The 20,770-nt window shown below is 37.6% G+C and overlaps 1 protein-coding gene and 1 pseudogene across 1 annotated transcript; both read right to left on the bottom strand.

The window, feature by feature from the left end:
• Positions 1-3,263: 3,263 nt before the first annotated feature.
• Positions 3,264-13,686, bottom strand: LOC148728331 (uncharacterized; annotated as a pseudogene).
• Positions 13,687-16,150: 2,464 nt separating this feature from the next.
• On the bottom strand, positions 16,151-20,765 carry LOC148728330 (uncharacterized). Its single transcript, XM_088763220.1, has 5 exons — positions 20,507-20,765; positions 18,919-18,992; positions 18,472-18,578; positions 18,051-18,160; positions 16,151-17,038 (listed from the first exon to the last, which is right to left on the bottom strand). The coding sequence occupies exons 1-5, from the start codon at positions 20,747-20,749 to the stop codon at positions 16,652-16,654; spliced, it is 921 nt and encodes a 306-aa protein (XP_088619346.1). The 5' UTR covers positions 20,750-20,765; the 3' UTR covers positions 16,151-16,651.
• Positions 20,766-20,770: the final 5 nt, after the last annotated feature.

Here is a 20,770-nt window from a genome sequence, read left to right as displayed (position 1 = left end):
AATTGATCGTCAGGGTCATCAGTTGATGTTATTAGCGAAAATGGTAGTGCGGAGAAGTCCTCTAAGAAAGCTGTCTCATTTAAGTTCTTCAGGTTTCTGATGTACTTATATCTTGGCTGATAACGAGCTATGCGGATGTTTACACACGCGAAGGTGCCATCGTGGTCACTCACAATACTGCACGGTATCACACCATGAGATGTTATTTTGGATGGATCATTGATAATAATGTGATCCAGTAAGGTTCGTGATGTTCTTGTTGTTCTTGTAGGTTTGTCAATGATTTGCTTGACATTAAGGGTGTCAAGTAGGGAAATATATTGCCGCGTTGGGGTGTCCGGTATGCCCAATAGATCGAAATTCACATCGCCTGTAAGAAGGAGAAGACCATCCCACTGCGCAGTAATGCAACCGATGAGATCTTCGAACTTGTCCAGCCATACCGGAGGTCTGTGCATGGCTTCTGACCGGTAAAAACTCCCCAGCAAAAGTTTACTGTGCTTGTTCTTTCCTTGAATTTCCAGCCAGAGGTGTTCCATGTCAGGTGGGTGTTCTCGATGTCCTTTCGATGTCCTTTTGTTTGTTTTCCCTAACTTGCACCCAGAATTTGCAAAACTGGCATAAAAAAGGTAGAAAGTCAAATATGGCAACACGCACTCCCCACATACCTCTCAAAGCATATAGAAATGCTTCTTCTTGTAGGAAACCTTTTAAAATCCAGACAGGACAGGAAAACAACGGGTAAAATTGACTGCAGCAGTTAACGGTTGAAAAGGGATGTAGAAGATATCTCAGGTCTGATAATGAAGGATCTTAATAGCCATAGAGTGCAGCAGCATTTCTATAAAACTTTAAGGAAGTATGGAATCAACTCTGGACTTGCAATGCAACTTCATTATAACAATTCTTATTATGCGAGAACTGTGTTCAGTGACCATGATTATTGTAAAGATGTTGAAGAACTTTATGACAAAAAAGTTTTAAGAACAAGGTTTCAAAACTTGGAAAGCCATACATGATGTATGGCACTCAAACCTGAATTATGTGAGCACCTGTGAGGTCACAGATCTAGGTGATGTCAGACTTGTAAAGGAAACAGTTGACCAAAAAGATCAGACTCAAATATTAATGCATGAACACCAACATGAATTAATGCAATGCCAAAAACTGTCAAACAAGTTCTTTTTCACAGAGAGTAACACATAACAATGTTCAGGGATTGAATTGATCATTTAAACATCTAGACTGCATTTTACAAAAGCATGGCCATTTTTAGAATCAAATTGTCGACCAGAACAGTAGCAATATCAATAATGCCATTGTTGTAAACAAAAGCCATGTTTAATGGACTTAAAAATGATACACTACTTTACATTTAACTGCTAAATACAAGTATGTTTCATTCAAGTCAGATCATCTCAGTTCTATGTATTAATTACATACAGATTTCTGAACAATCCCTTTTGGGCCAACAGGACTTTTCAAGGTGTTTACAACATGCGCAAAGATTTTAAAGCAGTAACCTAGCATGTCAATTCGATTCATGGGCCAACAGGTATTCAAGATGGTCCAGTCTCTCATTTGTCCAATGAAATTCTCGTTGTTTATCCTCAGTGTTGCAATGTCAAACAATTTGGTCATGTCAGTTTGTTCATACTGGGAATCAAACTTTAAGGGAGGGCGACTATGTAGTAGTCCCTTATGGTGGCACAGGTCTGCAATGTCAAATCCTTTGTCAGTTAGAATGATTTTTCCTTTGTTCACTTTGTCCAGCACTTCACATTGTTCAGTGATGTCATTATCAGATATTGTTCCAGGGTAAGTGTCACTGCAATGGAGAAGACCACCATGAGGATAAATCCAAACAGATGTCTTCCCAGTCGTGTGGTTTTATATTAGGTGAAGGTGATATTATTTATATCATAATTCTCTGACTGAGTTATCCAAGTTTCTGTCGCATCTCCTAGAGCCTCTGTTTCCACATAACCGCATCATAAAATTCCTGTGGAAGGTATGCTTGGACAAACCCAGGTAAAGGTTTGAGGTCAAGACATTCAAGTACTGTTGATAAGAATATAGCCCATCCAATAAAAGCTCTAGAAATTGTTGGCACACTTGTTTGCACCATCCTAGCCATAATACAGAGGTGTAGTGAGTGTCTACAAACTGTAAAAAAAGCCATGAGTTCAGTTTTTGTGTCTAACTTCCAGCTCTTTATCTCAAGACCTCCACCTTTGCAATCAGGGTGTCACAGTGATATGTGTACCCCTGGTAGGGATACACAAAACACTGAAGCTTTGCACCCAGGCCTCTTAGAGGTTCAAAGAAAACATGGTGGCTACGAGGAACAAATTTTGTGGTTTTATATTTTAAAGTTTCCGATCCAAAATATAAACGGAAGAAGATCACAATGCAACTGAATAACAAGGTAAGAGGTGTTTTTATATTTCCAAAACCTTTAAAATAGTTACATGGATCTCAGTCATCTCGCCAGCATTTAATTTAAGTAGCAACGATTAGTTCGCTCGAGCCACTGCTCGAAACTAGCGTTTGTCCTGTCGTTTGCGACAACTTAAAAGTGTGTTTGCGCAATAAGTTGTTTTTGTGGATTAAAGGTCTGGAACTTTACTGCGTGTGGAAACTATTTCGTGTTCACGTTCCGTAGTTCACATCAATCACTCACTATACATCAAAACCATTTGAATTCATTTTTAAACGGGGCTTCTATGTTGTTGATATTGTTTTTTTTTTGTTTGTTTTTGTTTTGAAATCTGTAGGGCCCTGGACAACCAAGTCCTTATCATGGTAACCGAAGTCTTGGTTTTCCAGTATTTGCCAGTATGGACAGCCTGGATATTTTTCTGCACTGTTTTTGTTGTGTCTAATAAGTGCTCATAAAAACAACAGGCCAACTAATTTGAACTACATGCGAAAGATCCGGTAATTTTATTGATAAGTCAACATGGTTGTATAGATTATGAAAATGATTGTTAACTGATAATATTAATCTACTAGTAAAGTGATATCCACTGCATGGTAAGCGATATCTACTTGCAATGTTTCAGTGTTCCTCAAATGTATATGTACTATCCAAAATAAATATTTCAGAACAAACTTTTGTTCTACTTGATAAATGTCACATATTCTTGTAAAATAGCAGTAAAACTCCAAAAAAAGTTAACATTGTTTCAAAGCCTAATAATGCTGATTAATTTGTGAACAAGCCACCTGTAAATCAGTGGGCAAACTGTAAAACTGGGTTTGTTACAGAAGTGAAACCTATCAGACAATGCAAAAAAATATCAACAAACTCCAAGAAGGGACTTACTCTCTGGAAAAAGGCATTTATGGATAGGCTTGTTAACAATGACTAACAAATGGTGATTTTTTTTTCTTTTTGAAACTGATACTTTTTAATGATTTATTCCATGGTATTGATTTAGCACAATGGCTTCATTGAATTACCATTGCCAAAATCATTTACTTTTCCTTTTTCTTGTGCTAGTATTTTATCCCGAGTTGACATTGAAGTGTTTTGGCCTGACATTTTGTTGAGTGGTGAGACTTTTTCAGTTTTATGAGGTAGGGGGTTTAATAGTTTTCAGAGGGGTCATGTCAGAACAGTTGGTTTGAAAGTGGAGCCAACCAAATAAAAATGGTCAGTTTGGAGAGGAAGGGGTTTAACCCAAATAACTACTCTTAAGTGTCACACAATTATGGTAACAGGGGGTGGGGGCAGGGAAAAATTTTGATGAAAAGGGAAAGTCATCACATATTATAGTGACTATCTACCACCCCACCACATAAAAATTGACAGTCCCTAATATTTTCATTAACCATTTGCCTTAAAAAATAGATGTCTGTATCTAAGCAATTTGGCAGTTATTGCACTTCCATTGAAACCTTTTATACTTGAAAACTTTGTCAGGAATTTTTTGGCAAGCTTGATGGAACCACTTCTTGCAATTGGTGCATTCTGCCATCTGGTCTTTGGTTGGATTGTATGGGAGGCGGCAGTCACAGTACACTAGCATGGCAACAGTCTCTTCATAACCAACGCTTGATTTTTCCTCAAAGGGGAATATACCAATGTATCCATTTTTAAGGGAATCTAAGAGATGTGCCCTTATTGCCCGCCTGTTGAACTTAAGTGATGTGGGGTCCATATTATGGCAGAGTGCTGTGGCAAACATAATCACAAAAACTCCACAGTCTGTCCCATTTGTTTGCTGGTCAACAGGAGGGACACAAATTTCAATAACATTGCTGTCTTGGTTGAAAAGAAGGGCACCAATCTGCTCTCTGGTGAATGGCGCAATTCCACTATAAAGACTGTCATAGAGTTTCACTTGGTTGTTGTGGCTGCATCCAATATTACTGACACAAACCCAGTGATTACCACCAGTGTGTAGCACTTGAATGAAGCTGTTCCGCATCACTGGAAACTGTTCTGCCTTCCCAATTGTTGGAGACAGCAGCCCCTCGATATAAGGAAATTGGCGATGCAACAGTTCTTGGGCCATTTGAATTTGATGGTCTGTAAGCATTGCATTTTTGCCAATTATGTCTACATCTTCTTGATTCAGTTTAAATGTAGGCCTTTGCATTTTAGCAATAGATGCTTGGTCCATCCTAGCCTGTTTCAAGAACTTAACTTCGTCTTCAGCTTCTTTGGCTCCTTGCAGTTTTCTTTTCAAAGCCTTTTTCTTTTTCAAGAACTTTCCTTTACTTCTTTGTTGTATTTTTTGCAGGAATGCATCTGCCTCATGCTTTCCACCACTTTTTAGGAGATCCTCAGCCTGGTTGTGTGTAATTTGTAATTGCTGACAACATAGGGTAATTAGAGCCTCTGGTAAAAGTACCTCCATTAAGTACTTTTGACCGACCTTTGGGAAGTGCTTTGCTATTAGAGTTACCATGTGATATGTTTGATTTTCCTCAAAGTCCCCAAATGGCACATTGAACTTGAGATCTACTCTTTCGATCATCTCTTTATCCCTGTCTGTTAATATTCTTCCATGGAAAATTTCATGTTGCCAGCTTTCCTTGGTGCCACTGAGTACTTCTGAAAGGTGATCTTTGATTACTTTGTCAAAGCAGGAAGCAATGTCCTTCTTTGAAATGTTCTGTATTTTTTTGTTTGGTTCAAAGGGCTGGTATTTTGCCGGCTGCTGAGCCCCTGGCTGATCAGGTGGTTTTGGCTGCCTGGAAGGTGCTTGCTGATTAAGTGATGTTTGCTGTTTGGAAGGTGCTTGCTGATTAAGTGATGTTTGTTGTTTGGTAGGTGCTGGCTGATTCAGTGATGTTTGCTGTTTGGAAGGTGCTGGCTGATTAAGTGATGTTGGCTGGCTGGAAGGTGTAGCTGATAAGGTGATTTTTGCTGGTTTAAAGGTGCTGGCTGATGAGGTGATGTTTGCTGTTTGGAAGGTGCTAGCTGATTAAGTGATTTTTGCTGGTTTAAAGGTGCTTGCTGATGAGGTGATGTTTGCTGTTTAGTAGTAGTAGTAGTCTTTATTTCCACAAGATAAAAAATACATATCTTATGTTACAATATTTGAGTAAAAAGTATGTTTAAAATATCTAAATATATCTAAAATATAAACTCACACAGCTAAATTGTATTTAAAAATTAAGCGATTAATGAAAGAGTTCTTGAATCTATCTGTATTAACTTTCGGATACTGACTTGTTCGATACCTTAAATTGTAAGTCGATACTTTCCTCTCGGGTAATAATCCCCTTAGAGTGTGTCAGTCTATGCCAGATACCTTACAAAATACTTTTCTATCCTGCTTTTCCAGAAGGTGTTTAATAGAAAATGATTTAGATGTATATTTATGTTTGTGACATCTATCCAGAAAACACTGCATTGCTGTCAGCTCCGCCTCAGAAGCACCATATACCGACAACCCATAACTGATGCTAGGAAGCACAATACTTGAAAATAAGTGATCTAACTCCGCCTGAGAATAACCTTCCTTACGTAAGGATCTTAATATAAACAAGCACTTATTCGCCTTAATCAACTTTACACCTAGCTGATTAGGTGATTTTTGCTGGTTTCAAGGTGCTGGCTGATGAGGTGATGTTTGCTGTTTGGAAGGTGCTAGCTGATTAAGTGATTTTTGCTGGTTTAAAGGTGCTTGCTGATGAGGTGATGTTTGCTGTTTGGAAGGTGCTAGCTGATTAGGTGATTTTTGCTGGTTTAAAGGTGCTGGCTGATGAGGTGATGTTTGCTGTTTGGAAGGTGCTGGCTGATTAGGTGATGTCTGCTGTTTGGAAGGTGCTAGCTGATTAGGTGATGTCTGCTGTTTGGAAGGTGCTAGCTGATTGGGTGATGTTGGCTGGCTGGAAGGTGCTAGCTGATTAGGTGATGTTGGCTGGCTGGAAGGTGCTAGCTGATTAGGTGATGTTGGCTGGCTGGAAGGTGTAGGTTGATTAGGTTGTGTTGGCTGGCTGGAAGGTGCTGGCTGGTGATGTTCTTTTGGCTGCTTGGAAGGTGCTTGAAGTTTGGAGCACTTTGACCGCGGCATTGGTGTTGGCTTATTGGGTGGTCCTTTTGGTTGGGGAACCTTTGTCCGTGGCATTGGTGTTGGCCGGTGGTGTGGTGCTGGCTGTTGGTGTGGTGTAGGCTGCTTGGATGGTGCTTGTTGGGATGACATTAACTGCTGTATTGTGGCAGTTTTGGTTGGCGATAGCTGCTGGGATTGTTTTGGCTGCTGCAATGGTGTTGCAGGCTGCATAGATGGTACTGGCTGCTGCGATGGCACCTGTTCTTGATGTTGGGGTGCTGTCGCTGAATGCTGAGAAGAACAGTGAGGATGCTGCAATGGTGGTTGTGCTGTCTGCTGAGCTGTGGATTGAACCCTGTACGCTTTGAGGTCTTTCATGTTCACTATCCTTCTTAGTTTCTCGCCACGTTTTCCATGTAACCTGCAGGTTCCCTTTTGTAAGTCAACCTCTTCTATGGTGTATGGGCCAGTCCACTGGTCTTCCATTTTGTGCCCCTTTTTTGTCTTTTGGAGCTTATTGCGGCGTATAACAGCATCACCCTTCTTCAATGTTCAGTCGAGGCCTCCTTTTCTTTTTAAGAACTGCTTCTTTTGCTTTTCTTGTGCAGCTTCTATGTTTCCCTGCTTTTTTGGGAAAAGTACATCTCTTGTGGCTGTCATTTTTTGCACATGCTCCTGGAGGACATCCTCTGAGTTTAATTCCCTTGCCAGTTTTTCAATTTCGCTGGGGTCGTTATCGACGTGCTTTACACACTTTTGGACTTCAAGAGGCAAACAGGGATGCCTACCATACATTAAATAGAATGGGCTGAACTTGGTGGTGTTTGATCTGTTGGTGTTAATTGCAAAAAGAGCACCATCCGTGTACTCGTCCCAATCCTCATCGTGGTCATCCGCAATCTTCCTAAGGGTACTAATCAAAAGTCACAAGTGCAGTAAATGGCTTGAACCCAGGGGTAACCATTTGTAATAAGGATAGTCGGTACCTGTTCCAATTCCCTTTCCCCTTTTCAGTAGCAAACTCAAAGTTTTTACTGAAACTTTTATACACGAAGGTCTGTCTTTCAGCCAAGGAAAACGATTGTATCATTGTCCATACAAAGCCTGGCTCAGACTTCAAGTCACAGTAGACAGAAAAGGGTTCATTGTTTGAGTCAAAGATCTCGTACTTTCCTGAAGTCGAAGCACCGTATTTTGCGATGTCCTTACAACTATTCGGTTTAATCTTTTCACATCGTTGACCAGTATATTTATTAGGACAGCCACAGGAAAACCGGACGCTGTGAGTGACACAAATCTCCTGACATACTCCTCCGTTGAGACAAGGATTGGGGTTGCAGCATCTGTTGATGCAGCGGTGCTTTTCCGGGATGTATTTGTCTCCACCCTAACGCAATATTTAATATTTCATCAGTTTATGTTTTTTTTTTAATGCTTTTAACAGCACTGATCTTTACCCCATGTCTAGTTTGAAGCGTAACCTCTAAACTCTTTTTTTCAGTCAAGGTTTAAGTCTGTTTCTTATAGGAATGTAGCGTTTTTTACCCTCTTAAGAGAATCATTAGGTTTTATTAGTATTTATTTATTTGTAACTTTATAGCAATTTTAGTTAGCTTTCATCATTAACGTCAAGTTTCATTATTCGTTAAGGGCATTTGATTTTACACTTACGCATTTTGCGCTATATAAAATAGGTGTAATCATTATTATTTATCATTAGTATAATTTCAGAGCTGAGCAAAGAGTCTCCAGCAATCTGATCGGTCGGGCGGTTCCTTATATGAAGCTATATAAACCGCTCCACGCGGTTTATATAAAATGTTAAAATAAAAATGTTAACAAATGTTACTAAAATGTTATGATTTTAGAAATTTCTATGTTGTTCAGCTCTGAAATTATACTAAAACAATTATATGCCTCAGGTTCGGTGGATATTGTCGAATAATCCCCTCGACTTCGTCTCGGGGATTATTGGACGATGTTCACGTCGCCTTCGGCGAATAATTGTTAATTAGCATAAGGCTTACTGAATTTAGTCAACGCACACACCTATGAAAAAATTGAGTGAAGGAGGAACAAGTCAACGGGTAAATTATATAAATGTCTTAGCTGTTACTCGGCAATCAACGCACCGAAATGTGTATAGATAAACAGCTTTTTTCTCACCTTCACTGAGTAGCTTCTCACCAAATTATAATAATTTCCTTCATCTCTCCATTTCATTGCCGCTGGCTCCATGTATTTGTTAGCATCGTTAAGCTCACAATTACTTTCTTTGGACTGGGGTAAATAGTTCATGGATACACACAGGCAGTCATCTTTGCACTTCACGTGACACTGGGTGGGCCTAGAAACTGTCTATCTTTGAAACACGTGACCCTCAAGAATGTGGTTTTTAACGATATCATCATCGATGACAAAGTTAAAATATTGCCGATTTACATCTATCTTTGCCATAGTGAAGAGAGTCAGGTGTGATGCAAACAGCGCCACATGCAGATAGAGGACGATGCCCATCGGGAGACCGTGTGGAGTGATCTGAAACCGAAAGAAAAAAAACGATAATTAGTAAAGACCTATGTCAGTGGACATCTTTGATAAAAATAATTGATTAGTCAACCCGCTAAAAGTGACTCCATGACACTAAATTGGACTTAAATAGAAGCTACAATTTGAATCTGAATACGGTACCTACCGTGATAATTCGACATAGGCAAGAGAGCTTTTCATCTTAATCAAAGATGTCTCCATCGCAAATATCATGCCAGAATTTGGTTCATATAAACACTTTTGTTACATTCTACATTCTAAAATAGGATATTCCAGGTTCTAGTATTTTGTTGCCAGAGATATTGCTTCTCTGTTATATAAGATGCAGACTGGATAAACAAAGCGCACCTTTTTACGAAACAAAAGGATTAAAACAAAACAAAAAAAGCGAGAAACCTTCCAGAGTGGTTTATTGCTGAATGAATTCTAAACAAAGAGAATGTTTGCGCATAATAGTCATCAGCAATTTCCTGGCCGATTGAAAGGTTCTGAAAAAAGTTCTGATGAATTTATGGCTCAGAGCTGCGAGTAGAGAGGCTCCCGACGCTTAGCTGACTAAATGCTCTCCATTCAACGCTCTAGAAAATCTTCATTTGTCTCAGTCACAGCAAGCAAATGTTTAAACTTCTTCCGAATTAGAAGAGGATATTAGGGTCGGTAGCCGCACGCAGTAAGATTTTACAAGTATGTTAATACTTTAATATCTGCATGAAAAACACTGGCTTTTTTTTCTTTCTTAATAAATGTGAATTGTACATCTAAGCCGCTGTAGTAGACAGCCAATTTTTGGCAAAAAATTTATCAAGGGCGGTCCCTAGTAAGATCTTAAAATTGAAATGCTTAATTATTGTGAGATATTTCAATATTCTATTTTAGACCTGAAAACTTCCAAATCATCAAACCCCCGTGGAAACCTATCTCTAGGACGGATCTTCGGATAAACTCACCTAAAGATGTGACGCCGAAGTAAACTGGAGAAACCAATAGATTGTGAATAGAATATAGAGAAAAACTGAGAGCACGTTCATAGTCATCCCCTACATTTTAGTAAAACAAAGTTTTTACCCTGTAATTAATCTATCAGTTTGCTCAGACGGAGAATATTGAATATTAGACCCGTCCGGTTTTCAATTTATTTACTGCACTAGCCTTACGCTGATAATCAAATGACAGTTTGATCTAAAAAAACGTTACGAAACCTTGTTGTTGAAGTCCTAGAGAAAACGAACATTTTTCTTTACCATTTATTTGGCTTGCATAGAACGCTGACACGCCAACTTTAGAATGCTTTTATTTAAATTACTAATACATCCATACTTATAGATATGGCTGTCCAAAAGGAATTATCTCAGCTTACCTTTTCTCTCCTCTTTTGACTTTCCGATGTTTATTCCGCTTTTGAACAGCAGTGTCTCTATAGCTGAGATAGTGAGTTGCAACCTCCTTTTAATTGCCGCGTGAAGAGATGTGTCGAGTCATAGACGTCTTTCAAAAGTCTTGGTAATGAGCAAAGGATTATGGGATGGAGATTTCTAGCTTTTGTTTAAATTGAAATTAGCCTTTCTGGCCTCGTTCTCCAGTACAAAATTCAAGCGAGGCCAGAAAGGCTAATTGAAATTTAAACAAAAGAATATTAATCCGGCAGCCAGTTATGAAAGTGGTCAATGTCTTTTCAATATCTCTAGACACAAACAAAACTATTAAAAATCTTACAATAAGAATCGTTGCAGACCAGAAGCAAACTAAATAAATAAATAATAAATAAATAATAAATTTTAATTAGTTGTATAGCCCTATTTACATGTACAGATCAATAGTGCTTTACACTGAATAAAAATTAAAAACCTTATATATCTAAATAAAAATTTACAATAGTAATGGTAGCTAAAAATACATAAGAATAAATTATTTTAATGTAATATATCTAAGTTAATGATTACAAAAAGCTTCATTAAACAGAAATGTTTTAATAGCTTTTTTAAATTTATCCAAACACTTAATCATTCTAATTTCATGAGGAAGTCTGTTCCATAAGTATGGTGCTGCTTCCTGAAAAGATCGATCACCAAATGTCTTCAGCATCTTACCCTTAGGGGGCTCTAAGTAAAGACCGTCATTAGATCGAAGACAATAAGAAGATTTTGATTTAATAGATATGAGGCTGTTAATATATGACGGAAGTAAATTATGAAGCGCTTTAAAAGTAAGTAGAAGAATTTTAAATTTAATGCGAGCCTGGATTGGAAGCCAGTGTAACTCATATAGAATAGGAGTAATATGCGAGTACCTTCCAACGTTCAATAGCAGTCTTGCGGCTGCATTCTGTACACGTTGTACTTTAGCTATCAGTTCCTTTGAGGCACCATACAAAAGACTGTTACAATAATCTAGTCTATTCGTTATAAACGCATGAACTAAAGTATGGAGACTGTCTTCGTGTAAATATTTCTTAATGCTTCTAATGTTATGAAGATAAAAGAATGCAGATTTGCAAATATTTGTAATGTGCTTAGACATGCTTAGGTTAGCATCCAACCAACAGCCTAGATTTTTTACCTCGGAGCTATTATTAATTACCGAGTTGCCAACGGAGATACTGATTGGCTGTAGTTTAGATAATTGTTGTTTTGAGCCTATTAAAATCAGTTCAGTCTTGCTATCATTAATTAACAGTCTATCATGAATCATCCACTTCCTGATCTTTCCAATACAGTTCTCCATTGTTTGCAAGGCTTGGTCTTGAGATGTAGTATTAGGTTTAAAACTCAGATATAACTGGGTGTCATCAGCATAACAATGAGCACAAGGGAGCTCGTGTTCAATGATCTTAAAGAGCTTAGATGCATATATAATAAATAGAATCGGTCCAAGACACGACCCTTGAGGAACACCGCAGCCTAAATCGAATGGGTTAGATATCGATCCCTCGATGTCAACTTTTTGCATCCTGTTATGGAGATATGACTCAAACCAGCTCAGGGCAGAATCAGCAATACCTAATTCTTCGTGGAGACGTTTGATCAGTATATCATGATTAACAGTGTCGAAGGCGGCACTAAGATCCAACATGACAAGAAGAGTGACCTCTTGTGAATTCATCTTCATTAAGATATCGTTAACAACCCGAAGAAGCGCTGTTTCGGTACTATGTCCTTTTCTGTAAGATGATTGCATTTCTGGATAAACAGAATTGTCTATCATGTGTAAATGAAGTTGATTATACACTGCCTTTTCGGTGAGCTTCGATATGTATGGCAAATTACTAACAGGTCTGTAGTTACTAAGAAGTGGATCAAGACCAGCTTTTTTGAGCAACGGCTTAACAAGTGCACATTTCCAGACATCAGCAAACACACCATCCACGAGGGATAGATTTATCATTTTTGTGATCACGGGAAGCAGGACATCAATGCAGCTAAAAACCAGTGAGGTAGGCATCGGATCAAAAGAACAGCTTTTCTTTGCGCTACCTTCGATAAGTTTCCGTACTTCGAGTTCAGAAAGTGCTGTAAATTTACTAAATTTGGGGGTTGGTGACAATGTACAGTTTAAAAGCAGGCCAGTGGAAAGATCTTGAGCCATAACGTCGAGTCTTGTACCAATATCAGTGATTTTTTGAACAAAGTACGAGCCCATCCTATCAGCTAATTCAAGCTTATCATCGCAAGGTGGTAGCACAGTGTTCTTTTTCTTTTGATTCAAAAGAGTATTCGCAGCTGCAAAGAGCTTTTTTTGGTTTGAACTGTTATCATTAATGAAGTCATGATAGTATTGGCTTCGAGCTTCGTTCATTAATCGATTTGTCGTATTCTTGATCTTTTTGTATGACAACATATCGTCGTGTTTGCCAGAGCAACTAAGGAGGTCGTTAATATCCTCCTGTTGTATTAAAGTTGTCTTACATTGAGAAATTAGATATACTGGTAGTTTGATTTCAAATTTTGTTGTCTCACAAGTTGGCCATAGTATCTTCATACGTTTGCAAAGAGGAATTTAGCTTGCCGCAGTTAAATTACCTTTCCAATGTTTGTTCTACCTATCAAGAGAAGTGACTCAAAAGCTGAGATAAAAAGTTTCACCTTTTCTTAATAGTCGTAGGAGGAGATATGTCGCACTTCGTCTTTTAAATATCCCTGAGTAGTGACGACAAACAAAACAATTTTACAGTTTTCTCTGGAGTAACGATCACAGACAAAACAATTAATATCATAGCAAAAATCCGTAGGGACTAGAAACAAAGAAAGGAGATCGCTGAACAGCTGGGTGTCGAAACTCGTTGTCTCTTAATAAAATGCAAAGAATTGACCACAGTTTCGTACGTTTTCAGAGAGGAATTGCGTTGAGCACATTTGAATTGCCTTGAAAGAAGCAGGTGAAAAATCAACATGAATTATGAAAGATGGTCGCTCCGGCTCGATCTCTTTATTTTTAGGTGAGTTCTGATAAAGTAGCCCACGATCATTATAAGCTCGAAAACATTGAAAAGACCAATTTTGAAATTGCTTCCCATCTTACCTCTGTAGCCGCCACCACTGATTGTATTCCAAATAGGTTTCTTTTTAGTCGTGTGTTCGTTTTTGCATGACTGGCGGTGTGCGTTTTGAATGCCGCAATTAAACAGCATTATTGCCCGAAAAGGAAAGAAAAAAAGAATAGAGAATTTCAAGAAATTTGTAGAGACCGTAAATTGAATTTTCATTGCAGCTAAGGTATTAAAGGTAAACATTTTTTATTTCTTTCAATTTTAGTATTCAAATTTCTTTTTTCCAGTTGTAGAGACCAAGAAAAGCAAATCTCTAGTTATCGGAATACATGTACCCAAAGTTTATTGCCGTAAATTAACCTAAAAAGATGATACACAGATACCTCTCAACTGTTTTATAAACATGACTTGGAATGAATTATTTGAATAAATGATAATTTTGAATAAATGAGACCGCGATGTCGGCGCTTTTTAACAAATAATGTCAGATGGAGATTGAACGATCGGCTTATATCACCGGAGTGGCGGTGTATCGAAGTTGAATAATTTATCACTTTACTCAAACAAAGCGAAAATGAACATATTTTAATCCGTATTAGAAATTACCCACGCCCTCGATGAGGAAGTTAATTGAGGCGTGAAGGATGCCCAAGAAATAAAAAGAAGATAAACCAGCGAAAATGAGAAGCACCAGTTGAGAATGATTGCCAACAACGTTTCACGACGAGTATGATTATATAAAAACCGATCACCTACTGAAAAGCAAAAAATTGTTTGAGTTTGTGAGGTTAGGGAGGATGATGTTAATTTTCAATAATTAATAAGGAATCTTCTTTGTTTTCAATATTGCACATTCAACAGTCATTTTCGTACATTTATTATGATGTATTAGAGTTTTTAGGAAGGGTAAAAGTGCGTGGAGCGAACTTAAGAAGCTCGTAACTTTTTGACAGTGTCGGCGAAGAAGTCGCAAAAAGCGACAGAAGAAAGTCAGAACAAAGGAAAAATTAAATACCCCGTCAAACGATCCTCTTGGGCTTATTGTACTACAAACACAGTTAGCTTTCTTTCCCGGCTCTCGAAATAAACGAGTCATTGTCGATTCGTATAATAAGTAAATATTTTTTCTTTATATCAAATCCTTTAATATTAACCTCTAACTCGGCCAATATCAGCCGTCTTGACCTCACGCTTGGTCAATCAATCCTGAATAAGGTCTATAGTACACCAGCGCTCCTCTTCACAAACACCTGCAACTGTTATAATTACTTTATTTCGTATATATGCGACATTTCAGAAATGTTTTGAAAACAACCGTGATGTTATAAAGTAAGCTGTGATCGTAATAAAGTACGTAAGAGCTGCCGTCCGTAAATAACGCCCGGAAGTGTGCGATATAAAAAAATCGAAAATCACCAAACTTTTCCAGAATATAGGTCTGCATGAAATATTTCTAGAAAAAATACTCTGAGTTCAACTGCATTTATATTTTTCGCAAACGGTGGCAAAATCGGTTTTGTGGCTCTCACGTCAGCTTCACGAGGTTTAGACAAGCATTATTTGAATGAATGAATGAAAGCCTTTATTTAAAGAGGGTAGCACTTAATAGCCAGCACAGCATGAAATTTTGAATTTACGGTTCCGTAAAGACGTCGTAAAGAAAGCGTTAAGATCCTCTTTACTTATCTTTAGGAGCTTCTTTAGACTTTTGTAAAGAAAGTCTTTACGCGATGTAAACGGTTTAATATAAAGATCACGTAATGAGACTATAAACGTTTTCTTTACGCGTATTGTAAAAAATCGTAAAGCAAATGTTTACGATATTTTACGGTGATTGTAAAGTGTTTCGAAAGGCGATCTTTACGCCTATTGTAAAAATTCGTAAAAAGGATGTTTGCTAATTTTTACAGCGACTGTAAAGCTTTTGTAGTTTTCCGTTTTCTTCAGTTTTAATCCGACCATTGCAAATGTAGATTTGAGTTAATTTAACGACATACTCTTATCAAACGCGCATCGTTCAGGGTCTATTCAGAATTTTACGATATTTTACGCTTCAATAAAACGGTCAAACCTCTCAGAATGCACCCAGTCCCAGGAAGAACTACAACACATTTCGCACTTTCCAATTTATTTTATTGTCTTACTGTAACGAAACGTTCATGAATACAAGAAAAGAATTGAAAATTTTATAAATATTCTATTATAGACATTACTGAAATATATATTATCTGTTATAAAAATACATTGTCTCATTGGTGTCACACACCCAGCATACCCTTTGCACGCATGCTTTTCTTTCTTTTCAAATTATGGTACAATGCAGCAAAAAATAACCAGAAAATATACACATGTGGAAGAGATTTCTAAAAGAAAATAATGGTTTCTCCCATTCGAAAATTGGCACTGGTCTGTCTTCTAAATTTACCTGGGAAAAACAATGGAACTGGAACAATAAAAATGTAAAAAATGGTTAAAATACCTATAAATTCTCCTTTCGGATTTGTTGATGGTTGGAAACAACCACTTAAATTGACTTTATTCTAAAAATCATATTTTTTGAAGATTGAAAAATCCTGTGCAATGCCATGTATGTGGATGAAAGTACAGTAGTTATATTACATTATCAGTTTAGCCACAGCTGTTCGTTAAAAAAAAAATACAAAAATAGTAAAAGTGACATTAAATATTTAAGTTATTAGAAACAACAAGAACAGGGATTTTTCTACACCCCATTTGAGAAAATTATTTCTTGAACCTTTTTTTTCTGTTACTTAAAAAAAAAAAAAACACTTTATTGTGGCTGAAGACACTAAACAAGAAAATCGGGTATGAAAGGGCTAGCCATCCTCATTCAGTTATTAATCGCAAAAGCATGAATAAATGACTGACATGTGCCTTCCTTCAGTGATTATTGACTGATTTTTTTCATTTTTAAAAGAAACTTTGGCTTAAAGCAAGAGAAACCTACAATTTACATGCAATTTCACCAATGCGATTTTTTGGCTTCATGAAATTTTTTTAAGACAGTAGCTATAGTTCAAAGTATATACCAAAAATCGAAGGTGTTAATCAAGGTTGCTAGCCCTTTCAAAGCAACACTCCCTGATTAATGTCTTCCCCGTGCGGGAGTGCTAGTAGCCACTGGAGTGGAACCACTGGTACTCTTTAATGCCCATTTTGGGGCAAATGGAGGTGGACCTCTTGCAGACACTCTTTCGGAGACGACTCTTTCAGTTTGGAAGTTCCGAACATGGGGCTTCAGGGACTTCTTATATTTGAGATCAAGCATGTCTTTGAATTCTCTAAGACTTGAACTTTCCCATGCCAACCTTTTCGTCAGGAATCTCTTTCTTTCCGGTCCATTTTCATCATCTGAAACTTCACTTTCATCTGAGCTGGTGTATTCTATAGTTAAAAATTTTTTACCACGCTCCTTTTTTTCATCGTTCCAGTCTGTCATCTGGTCAATTGCTGCAATTCGACGAGCAACTTTCTGAAAAGGAAAGAAAAATTTCTTTATTTAATATTATAAACAAAATAGTGTTTCTTTTGGAAGTTGCTCACACATACTAACAGGCTGCTTATCAAAAGTAAACATGAATAGCCTGTGACTTGCCTTATAATTACACAGGCTTATAAAAAATCAGGTTCTATTCAATACTATTTAGGCAATGGAGAACTTTTTCCGTGTTTACATCGCCTCATCTTAACACGAGGGGTACTGGGAGAATTTGAGGCAGTTATACAAACCCGAGACGGAAAAAGTCCTCTATTGCTTATATAAAATGAGAAAAAGGCAGCGTGATGTCACAACCATGTTTACATACTCTCATCTAAACATACCTATCGACCAATGATAGCATACTTACTTTCTTTAATGTTTTATAAAATATTATAAAATCATCGAGGAACTGCGCGCGCTGTGATTGCCCAGTTCGAGTTCATTATAGCGCCATAAAGCACGCAGCTTACGTCACGCGCGTGCTTTATGGAGTTATAATGCACGCTGCTTACGTCGCAAGTTTAAGCGCGCGCAATTTCTTAACATTTTATAAAAGAAATAAAGAACTTGTCCTTGTGTATTGTTGAGTTATATAAGCACTTGGGAATTCTTAAGAACACTTGACAAGTGCGAGAAGCACCCAGCTACGCCTCGTGCTTCTCTATGCACTTCTCTCATCTTCTTAAAAATTCCCGCGTGCTTGTATAACTCAACAATGCACTCGGGCGCATTTTTTATTTCTTTAATATATTTAGTTCCCAGCAATCATGACCTACAGCTTGTTCATGTAAAAAAAAAATAAAACGATTAAACAAAAAACAGAATCAATACACACTTCCATTGAAACTTAACACACAATAAACTAGCTACCCGAACACACCATCTAAATCTACATGTAAAACTTGATCTCTATCAAAAAATCCATCAAAATTTACAGTTGCAACATTGTTTTACAAAGTGACATACACAACTACATATGTATATACTGTACTTGGTTCCTTACCTCTCTTAATCTCCCCTGCCTTCGACATACAGTCTTGTGGTCAATCTTTCCCGGCACCCTTCTTCTCCTCTGAGTATCCTTCAAAGTTCTCAAGTAAGTTGAAAAGGCACCTGCACAGATTAAATAACTAGTTTAAACCAGATAATGGTTTAATGGTTACACTAGTATCTGTGTACTATGAATAATTTCCTCCTCTGAAGCCTTTTTTTAAACTTTAAATATTGAGGAGTGTATTTTAATCTTCCCAGGCTGTGTGCGCAGTCCCACACAAAATTAACAAATTTTAAAAATGCAAGCAAGAAAATGTTACTTCACAACACAAACATGTTATGTCCCAACCATAAAAGCCAGACAACAAGAAGCTTTTAACACTTGGAGTACAGTGTGCAACAAGCTTTCAATAAGAAAAATGAGCACTAACCTCGGAGCTGGGCAGGGGACCAAGGACATCTTTCCACTCCTCCATAATCATTACTGATAGCATCTGACACTATTGCAAATGCTTCTTTATTCCGTGCAGAGGAAGCACTAAAAACAAAAAGAAGTTGCTTATTTACTACAAAAACATAACTTCAAAATTGGTTAACTGTTTTAAAAGTAAACAAATGAACATCATCTAACAGCAAGGGAAGGTACAAATAAAAGTTACAATTCTATGCAGATCAAAACCTTTGAACTCATATACTCAGCTGGGCATAGAGGCCCATTTGAACCACTCATTATGGAAACAATGTCAAAAGTTCTGACTTATTCTTCAGCAAATTATGTTTATAACTCATTTTTATTCGTGCACTGTAAGCATGTTTTTTTTTTAGTTTTCTCTAGAGGAAGTTGTTAGACACCATAAAGGCTTGCAGCTGTATGTTACCTTTCTTCCAGATAAAACCCTTGGAAGCTAGCATCATCGTCCATGAGGCATCTGTACATTCTCCTAAATTCAGTCTGAAAGGAGATGAAATAATATAATGTGAACATGTTCATTATGTAAGTCAGTTATGTTTGGCCCGAAATCTTATCTTTGATGGAGCAATCTGACTGGAGGATTTAAATCACAGTGGTAAGATACATGTACAATGTAGGGGAGAGGACAGGCAGGTATTGGAAATTCAAATGTTACCACATTCATTTTTCAAATGACCTCAAATTGTTAAGCACATTGTCCCACATTTTTGGTTACCAGAATGATTTTCAAAACATAATGCGACCATCAGTCATGTTTCCTGGTCGATTGAGTGATTGAGTGATTAACTGTCAAATGATATGTTCTACATATAACACTAAAATCAGCTACACCGGCGTATCCAGTTGAACACAGGGCTGTGCTCTAAGGGCGCCCGGTGGCCTCAGGCGACTAACTTTTGCCTCTGGGCGACCAGATAAACTTACTTTTTCCATATAAGCTTTATACTGGGCGACCTGGATTTCATAGTTTGAAACCTTTGGGCTCCTTGTAATTTTTCTTAGAGCACAGCCTTGGAACAGTTCGGCAATCAAACCCAATCACAGACCAATCGTAACCCGACGTAACTAATCGAATATTTGATTAATCAAACTCAATTGAATTCAATCGAACTTAATCACACGATTCGGTTCGATTAAGTTCCATAATCGAACAAAATCGAACTGTCACAAAAGTTCTGAGAATTGGAACTAATCAAACTGTTCGATTAAGTTCGAGTAGTTCGATTGAGTTCGAATAGATTCGATTTTGATAGAAACAAACAGCGGTCAGATAGTATTCTAATTGAAATGGGGCAATACAAGTGGCATAAACGCGGGATTCCCCAAATAGAGAATAAAAAAAAAGAAAATTGCTCTCTTTATTATTATTATAATTCCTGTTCCGTCGGGGGTATGTGAATCCCTGACGACTCTCTCATTTTCCCAGCGTCTAAAAACAAAAAGGCTCTCTTGCTCAGTTGTCCATTTCTTCGATTTCTTTCACCATGTTCTGTACACTGAAAATTTCCAGTCGCGTAGGCTTTACTTAGGCTATTTTAAAAAGGCCCTGCAGGGTCAGGAGTAAAACATAAATTATAGAATCGTTAAGGTGAAGTTAGATTAATTTTCCCAGGTAATTTTCTATTGCCAGTTGAACTGTTGTTCAGTTTTAAAGTCAGTGTATTCTCTCGTTTGCAAAATGGTGAAATCAATGTAATTTCCACTCTAGTGATATTTGTGGTGAAGTTAAGACTATTTCAATGGTGTTCGATTGAGTTCGATTGGGTTCGATTGTGTTTGAAAATCGAACGTAATCGAACTGTCACAGAAGTTTTTCAGTTCGATTTTTTTCGACTATTGAACTAATCCAACCGAATCGTTCGATTAAGTTCGATTGGGTTCGATAAAGTTCGATTACCGAACAGTTCGATTAGTTACGTCGGGTACATATGCAAACAAGCTGGGAATCAATGCATCTGCAACAAATGTATTATAATTTATTACAGCTTACTTACCCGACACCTTGAAGGCACATGGATCTTGGATTGGCCTTTTGATTTTGATTCCTTGTTTACCGATCGTGAGTTGTTCTCGGAGATAAGTTTACACAAAGAGTCGACTTTGTTTGTCAGGTCTTGGAACCTTTCAGCATTTTCTTCATCGCGCTGTCTAAACTGCTCCCGTAATATTTGAGTTTCTTTGAGAGAATCGTCAAGAAGAACAACATAACTATCGCTCAGGCTGATACTGTTTGACATTCTTGATTTCTCGATAGAAAA

Source organism: Stylophora pistillata, chromosome 6 (genome assembly GCF_964205215.1).
Source record: "Stylophora pistillata chromosome 6, jaStyPist1.2, whole genome shotgun sequence".
NCBI lineage: Eukaryota > Metazoa > Cnidaria > Anthozoa > Scleractinia > Pocilloporidae > Stylophora > Stylophora pistillata.
Note: the sequence above shows the minus strand (reverse complement) of the source record. Positions and strands in the feature narration are given on the sequence as shown.

Coding starts and splice junctions, on each gene's coding strand:
- LOC148728330 (XM_088763220.1), bottom strand. CDS start 20,749: ATGTCAAACAGTATCAGCCTGAGCGATAGTTATGTTGTTCTTCTTGAC. Junction 18,993..20,506: donor ATGTGCCTTCAAGGTGTCGG/GTAAGTAAGCTG, acceptor ATCTCCTTTCAG/ACTGAATTTAGGAGAATGTA. Junction 17,039..18,050: donor GGCAGGGGAGATTAAGAGAG/GTAAGGAACCAA, acceptor TTTCCTTTTCAG/AAAGTTGCTCGTCGAATTGC.